The sequence below is a fragment of the Arachis ipaensis genome, chromosome B03 (genome assembly GCF_000816755.2).
Source record: "Arachis ipaensis cultivar K30076 chromosome B03, Araip1.1, whole genome shotgun sequence".
NCBI lineage: Eukaryota > Viridiplantae > Streptophyta > Magnoliopsida > Fabales > Fabaceae > Arachis > Arachis ipaensis.
In genome coordinates, this window is record NC_029787.2 from 20,944,917 (window position 1) to 20,953,148 (window position 8,232).

General features: G+C 31.1%; 1 protein-coding gene and 1 long non-coding RNA gene across 2 annotated transcripts in view; one reads left to right on the forward strand and one right to left on the reverse strand.

Annotated features, from left to right (window-relative positions):
• LOC107629885 lies at positions 331–1,126 on the forward strand. The gene has a single exon (XM_016332823.2). The coding sequence runs from the start codon at positions 426–428 to the stop codon at positions 819–821; it is 396 nt and encodes a 131-aa protein (XP_016188309.1). The 5' UTR covers positions 331–425; the 3' UTR covers positions 822–1,126.
• The window catches only part of LOC110270025, a 3,299-nt gene continuing 1,683 nt past the window's right edge, over positions 6,617–8,232 (reverse strand). Inside the window, exon 3 of the long non-coding RNA XR_002358988.1 lies at positions 6,617–6,941. This is a non-coding gene — a long non-coding RNA (uncharacterized LOC110270025). The remainder of the gene's footprint in view (positions 6,942–8,232) is intronic.

Here is an 8,232-nt window from a genome sequence, read left to right on the forward strand (position 1 = left end):
TTACAAAAAATTTAAATTTAATAAAAAATTACATATAATTATTTTTATATAAATTAATAATTAAAAATTATTAAATAATAATTTAATTAAATTTATTAAATTATCAAACAATTTTTAAATATCAACTTTACGTAGACATAAAATCAGTTGCATGTCAGTCGCCTTTAAACTTTGTTAAGATCTTAGCTGATAGTGTGATACCAATACCACTAACCATTTAGGGTGCGACGTAACACGTAAGTTGGCACGCCAAGTTGGAACGAGATTCACGGTCAACAAACTTTTACACAAGTCTTCCCCGAAGACCCCAATGAAGACGCTGACTGGGGCTTACACACAATATAAATAAAACAACACTGAAATCATTGCAATCACGCTAATCCGTAGAAGCATTTTCATTCTGTGATTTTTTTTTTGTAGCAGCCATGAGCACCCTTGTCCGAAACTCAACCCTCTCTTTCAGTCGCAAATACAGATACGAGTCACTTGGGCAGCTTCTTGGCAGGGACAAAATGGTCAAATCAATTAGTTACAGGCGCAGAAGAGCCAAGCAGAGGCAAATCTTTCTCACAACTTACAAGTTATCTTCTTTGAACGATGATGATTTTGATGTTGTGGACAACGGTGACAATAATAATAATAATAATAAGAACAAGAAGCCTGGGATGAAGAAGGTTGCCGTTAAGGTTAAAAAGATTGTGGCCTCTGTTTTGATGTTCATGAGAACTGCTTCTTTCAGATCTTCGTGTAATAATCCTAGGACCTCTTCTGCCATAGCTGATGCAACATCTCCGCTATCAAATAGGAAGAATCGATTCTGAAGATATGATAGAGAAGTTATTGACTAAATGAAATTGGGTTTATATAAATTTTATGGGAGTCTTATTTTCAGTCACGTCTCTGTAATTTTTGTTCCTAAACGAGGCCATCAGGTGTGTGTTTTGGATTATTAAACCGATTTCTCTAACGCCATCTTCTTCTTTTCTACTAGTTTATGTTGCAGAAAGAGGGAATTGAGAAATTGTTCTGTATATAGTTTATGCTTCTGAGTTGTTGTTAGCTGATTAATTTGCTTCCATTTTTCAATTTTGGCTCTCTTATCTCTATGCAAATTCTATCGTTATTAGGTTTAATGTTACAGTTTCAGCATGATTATTTTGTCACTCCATAGGTAAATTCGGAAAGCAATAATAATAAATATAATAATTTAATGTGAGCAAGGGTTGGGGCAGGCCTATTTGACCTTTGTGTAAATGTAGGGAAGGAAATAGTTGTAGAAACTAGAAAATTAAATAGCAAGTATAAAGAAAGAAGAATCACAACACCATGTCACGGAGACTTTGAATCATTCAACTGATACATAGTAGAGTCCCTCCCACTTGTTCTTCTTTCAGTTATTACAAAAAGGGAGGATTACTGTTACATACACATGTTTAGGGTGTGTTTGGAAGTCGTTGAAAGGGAAGAAGCACGTTTAGATTTTTTGAAAGTTTTAATTTTTGGTTAGGCAAATTTTTTTCACATGAACGCAAAAATCACGTTTACAAAAAGAAACTATTTTTAACTTCTGCGTTTTCTTAACCGGTTTTTAGTCATATATATTAACCATTTATTTATCTTTTACCAACTTTATCCTTTATGTATATTATTATATTATTTATAGAATTCTTGTTATTTCTATTTATATGAGTTCTATTTTTTTATTATTTATTATTTTTATTTTTTCAATTATTTATTTGACATTATACACTTTTACAATTGTAATTTTTGTGTATTATGTTTGTTATTATCTTTTTATAATATGATTTATTTCTATTTTTATATGTTATTTTTATTTTAGTAAATAAATATTAATTTTATTATAAAATTAATTAATAAGATCTATTTAAATATCTAAATTAAAATGATAGGATAATATAAAAAAAATTATTTAAGTTGATATCTATTTTAGTAATTTTTTATTTAAAAGTGATTTTGAATGGTAAAAGCCAAACAATATTTATTTTACTATAATCTATTTTGATACAAAAATTACTAAACATAAATTATTTTAACACAAATTTTTATCAAAATCAAATTTGTAAAATCAATTTTATGCAAACTTCCATTTATAAACTGGAATCCAAACTTATACTTAGAAATTAGAATGGAGGAATAATGCCCTTCAAATTTCGAAGGTAGTCCACGCGGATTGAAAGTTGGTTCTAAAACATTAAAGAAATAAAATTTATTAGGACTATGTTACGTTTGAAAGTTCTATTTTATCTTCCATTTATTTTGTTTTATAAATATATATATATATATATATATATATATATATATATATAAATATATTGGTAGTTGATTTTAATGACTAATTTTAATGTATAAATAGTATTTTTGAATTTGTTAATATGTGATCTCTATTATTGTTATTTTTTTTGTTTTGAGAGGATATAAAAAGTGAATTCTAACAAACTCTCTCATAAATAGAAGATTAGTTATCCTCTATAATGTGTTCAATTGTCATTGGTAAAATTTAACTATGACACCATAATTAATGTTAATCATCTCTTCTTTCTTATTTTTAAACATTAAATAACTCAACTATAGTAAAAAGAAATTTTTTTGCAAATTAAAAGAAGTTTCAACTTCCAAATAAGTCTCAATTTTTTATTTTTTATTTTTAATTTTGTTTGTTAAATCGCCCAATTTATAAATCAGTTTTGACCAAAAAAAAAATAATAATAAAAACAAACGGTGAAAATACTGGTATATATGCCTTGCTAGTTGCTATTGTATAATCCTGCATGAGGCTTGTTTTTGTATGGATACCTGAAGGGAGAGCTCGGTCCCTGGGAGTCAACGCCGAGTTGTTATTTTCGGTGTTGACTTTTGAGCTTTTGTGGAAGTCCGAGTTTTTTTTCAAGGAGATGCCAATTGTGCAGAGTGTGAGCAAGGAACAAGGGGGGAGTGTACCTGCAAAGGCACTCCGAAGATTAAGTCAGTATTGAGAATTCAGTGTCCTCTTTGAAGATAAAATATCATACCTTTATAGGTGAGATAAAATAGGTCGGTTACGTTTCTATTGATCATCTGAATTGAAGAGCAATTAATAGGTTTTAACAGGTGATAATGTCTGATTGTAACGTATAACGCCGAGTTATAACGTAAAGTACCGAGTTATGGTGCATAATGCCGAGTTATTGTATATAATGCCGAATTATGACATCGGATTTGTAACGGCCGTATCATAGCCCCCAAACTTAGTCTGGCTATATTTTGATAAAGCAGGTTGAGCTTTTTTTTTAGTTATAACTCGGCAATTTGAGTTATAGGTATGGAGCCCCCAGATCAACTTACTTTATTAAAATAATGAATAATTTGAATTTTCAGACGTAATTTGAAGTTAACGTGTATTGGAAAGTGTAGTAGTCTTGTCATTGATTGTGCCTTTGATTTTTCCAATGAAATTTTGAACCGTTGATTTAATAGATGCAACAGTTAGGTTTTTTCATGGAACCGAGTAGTTAATTTGAATAGTTGCTGAGACGATGTTGATAAAAGTAAATTGGTTGGGCGAGAATATTGAATTAGTTCACCGTTGTTTGGTGATTTGATTGAGTTTGATTTCGCATGTGTAAACGATGCGACTTTGAATTGAAGAGTTGTCGCGAATGGATAAGTGTTTGTACATGTATGATATGTGATAGAGTTTGTTGACTGTTTATAGTCATAGTTCGGAATTGAAGACTGAGTTTGATTGCGCATGTGTAAACGATGCGACTTTGAATTGAAGAGTTGTCGCGAATGGATAAGTGTTTGTACATGTATGATATGTGATTGAGTTTGTTGACTGTTTATAGTCATAGTTCGGAATTGAAGACTGAGTTTGATTGCGCATGTGTAAACGATGCGACTTTGAATTGAAGAATTATCGCGAATGGATAATTGATTGAAGATTGTGTTTGATTGCGCATGTGTAAACGATGCGACTTTGAATTGAAGATTTATCGCGAATGGATAATTGATTGAAGATCGTTGATAGTCATAGTTCGGAAGATAGTTGATATAGATCTGGTGATAGTTGATATAGATTTGACAAAGAGTGATAATGATTGATATAGCTCGGATAATTATTGATATAAATCTGAAAACAAAGATAATAGATATAGATTTGAAAATAGAAAAACAGATATAGGTCAGCGAATAGGGATAACAGATATAGGTCGTCAAATAGAGATGACAGATATAGATCGGCAAATAGAGATAACAGATATAGATCGACAAATAGAGATAACAGATATAGATGTGCAAATAGAGATGAAAGATATGGATCGAAAAATAGATATAACAGATATAGATCGGCAAATAGAGAGATCAGATATAAATTGGCAAATAGAGATATCATATATAAATTGGCAACTAGAGGTAGCTGATAAAAATCGGCAAATACAGATAACAGATATAAATCGAAAAGTAGAGATGACATATAGATCAGAAAATCAGATAACAGATATAGATCGGCAAATAGGGATAACGGATATAAATCGAAAAATAGAGATGACATATAGATTAGAAAAATAGAGATAACAGATATAAGTTGAAAAATAGAGATGACAGATATATATTAGAAAAACAGATATAGATCGACAAATAGATATAACAGATATAAATGGGCAAATATGGATAACAAATATAAATAAAAAAATAGAGATGATTGATATAAATCGGAAAATAGAGATGACTGTTATAGATCAGCAAATAGAGATTTTTGATATAAATTGGCAAATAAAGATGATTAATATAAATCATACAATAGATATAGATCGGCAAATAGAGATGACTGATATATAAATTGAAAAATAGAGATGACTGATATAAATCAGCAAATAGAGATGACATATAAATTAGAAAATAGAGATGACAGATATAGATCAGAAAACAGACATAGATCGATAAATAGATATAATAGATATAGATTGGCAAATAGAGATGACTGATATATAAAATGAAAAATAGAGATAACTGATGTAAATCGGCAAATAGAGATGACTGATATAAATTAGAAAATAGAGATGACAAATATAGATCAGAAAACAGATATAAATCGGCAAAACAGATATAGATTGGCAAAACAGATATAGATCGGCAAATAGATAAACCAGAGATGAATTGAAAAATAGAGAGATGACAGATAATGATCGGAAAAACAGATATAGATCGGCAAATAGATATACCATAGATGAATTGAAAAATAAAGATGACAGATATTGATCGGAAAAGCAGATATAAGTCGGCAAATAAATATATAAGATGATTTGAAAAATACAGAGATGACAGATAATGATCAAAAAAGCAGATATAGATCGGCAAAACAGATATAGATCGGCAAATAGATAAATCAGAGATGAATTGAAAAATAGAGAGATGACAGATAATGATCGAAAAAACAGATATAGATTGGAAAAACATATATAGATCGGCAAATAGATATACCAGAGATGAATTGAAAAATAGAGAGATGACAGATATAGATCGACAAAACAAATATAGATCGGAAAATAGATAAATCAGAGATGAATTGAAAAATAGAGAGATGACAGTTAATGATCGGAAAAGCAGATATAAGTCGGCAAATAAATATATAAGATGATTTGAAAAATACAGAGATGACAGATAATGATCAAAAAAGCAGATATAGATCGGCAAAACAGATATAGATCGGCAAATAGATAAATCAGAGATGAATTGAAAAATAGAGAGATGACAGATAATGATCGAAAAAACATATATAGATCGAAAAAATAGATATAGATCGGCAAATAGATATACCAGAGATGAATTGAAAAATAGAGAGATGACAGATATTGATCGAAAAAGCAGATATAGATCGGCAAAACAGATATAGATCGGCAAATAGATAAATCAGAGATGAATTGAAAAATAGATAGATGACAGATAATGATCGGAAAAACAGATATAGATCGGCCTTTTTCGGGCCTTAATGATTTACTATATGACCTTTGTTTACAAAGGTGCAGGTAAGTTTGAAGCCATTGGAAGGAAATGTGGCTTATAGAAAGAAGGGTGTTTATTTCGAGGCCCCACGGTGGGTGCCAATTGTTCTTGTATGGATACCTGAAGGGAGAGCTCGGTCCCTGGGAGTCAACGCCGAGTTGTTATCTTCGGTGCCGACCTTTGAGCTTTTGTGGAAGTCCGAGCTTTTCTCCAAGGAGATGCCAATTGCGCAGAGTGTGAGCAAGGAACAAGGGGGGAGTGTACCTGCAAAGACACTTCGAAGATTAAGTCAGTATTGAGAATTCAATGTCCTCTTTGAAGATAAAATATCATACCTTTATAGGTGAGATAAAATAGGTCGGTTACGTTTCTATTGATCATCTGAATTGAAGAGCAATTAATAGGTTTTAACAAGTGATAATGTCTGATTGTAACGTATAACGCCGAGTTATAGCGTAAAGTACCGAATTATGGTGCATAATGCCGAGTTATTGTATATAATGCCGAATTATGACATCGGATTCGTAACGGCCGTATCAAGGCTAATAAAGACATTTTGAAACGTAATAGTTATTATATCTTTAGATTACAAGTTTTCACTTATAAGTTTTCACATATATTACAAGTTTTGTACCGTAAGACTAATTTATCAGCATCATTTTCTGAATGGTAATAGAAATTGTTTTTTCGGGACATTAGAAACTATGCTCTCTCCCATGTTTTTTTATTATTAACAAGATTAGAGGTTTACTGAAAAACACAGAAAACCCCCCAAATTCTAGAGTTCCACATTGTTTACTCCCAATGGTCTTTCCAGTTTCCACCATTCCTTTTATTTCTGTTCCTGGATGCACCAATGACACCATGACTTCGTCCAATTCCAAGCTTAGACAAACCTCGATCCAATCTGTCAAGAAGGACACAAGCTTTACACCATTTCTCTACATGAAAAATATTGTCACTCAGCTGATAAAGTGAAAACCCAAACATTTAGGCAATCCAAACATGAAAGAAACTGTAAATTGATCAATGTTACAATATAAAAGAAAACAACAATATCTAACAGGTATATCTTTTTTGTAAAAGAAAGTTAGGCAGAGTGGAGGTTAGTCCATTCTAAGATCAATGTATGTCATAGTACTTAAAATATCACAAAAAGAAACATCAGTTTCTGTTAAAATGCATCATTCATATATAAAAAAAAAATTAAAAGGGGGTTCTTAAAAGAATACATAATGCTGCATTTGAAACAAAGATTAGCGTGGGAAGAGACACAGAGACTAGTGCCATTCTTTCTGAAATGCACACTTATATTTTAATCTTCGTATGCTTTTGTATTTTGTATTCATAGACACTAACCAACATAACCTACGAAGCAAAAAACTCAAAGGGACTTCTTTAATATATATACTAGCTTTTAATTGAATCAACGTCAACACTACCACTACTACTACTACTACTACTACTACTACTACTACTACTACTACTACTAATAATAATAATAATAATAATCTACCACTACTTGTTTAATTCCTAACGAATTAACATTATAATCAATGGTTTAGGGATTTAAAATTAAAATGATTAGTCTTAAGTTTTGTACAAGAAGAATGAAGTTATGAAGATATTTATAACCTGAAAAACAAAGTGGAGATAGAAGAGGAATTAAGAGGCATCAAGAACCCCATTGAAGCCCATGGGAGCAATCCACGAAGTGCAATATCAGTTGTTTTCTGATGATTTATCTGCTATAATAACTAAAAGTAGTTAAAAATCTGCATTTTTCAATTGTTCAATTTTCACGGTTAAATCGTCAATGGCATTCCTTGAATTAGTGCAGCTATGCTGCTGCCAATGAACTAATTTCGGTTTTTGAGAGAGGGAGAAGATAGGAGAGCCGTGAAAATTTGTACCCCGATCTTCCAAAATAATCTTTCTCACCTCCATCTTACACCACCTTTTTTGGAATTTAAACCAACTCTTAGTGTTTCATTTTGGGGGGTCCGAATCCAATAACAAAGGGGCATGATCCGAATCATTCTCAGCTAACCTTTTAACCATTGTTGCATCATAACCATTCTTCCAAGCCTGACTAGCCATGAATCCATCCAGCCGTTCCTTAATTATTAAATAATCTCCAATGCTGTTGTTAGACCATGTGAATCATTGGCATATCATCCCTAAATCCATTATATGATTGTCGTCCATGAAGAAATTAAAATTATCAATAGA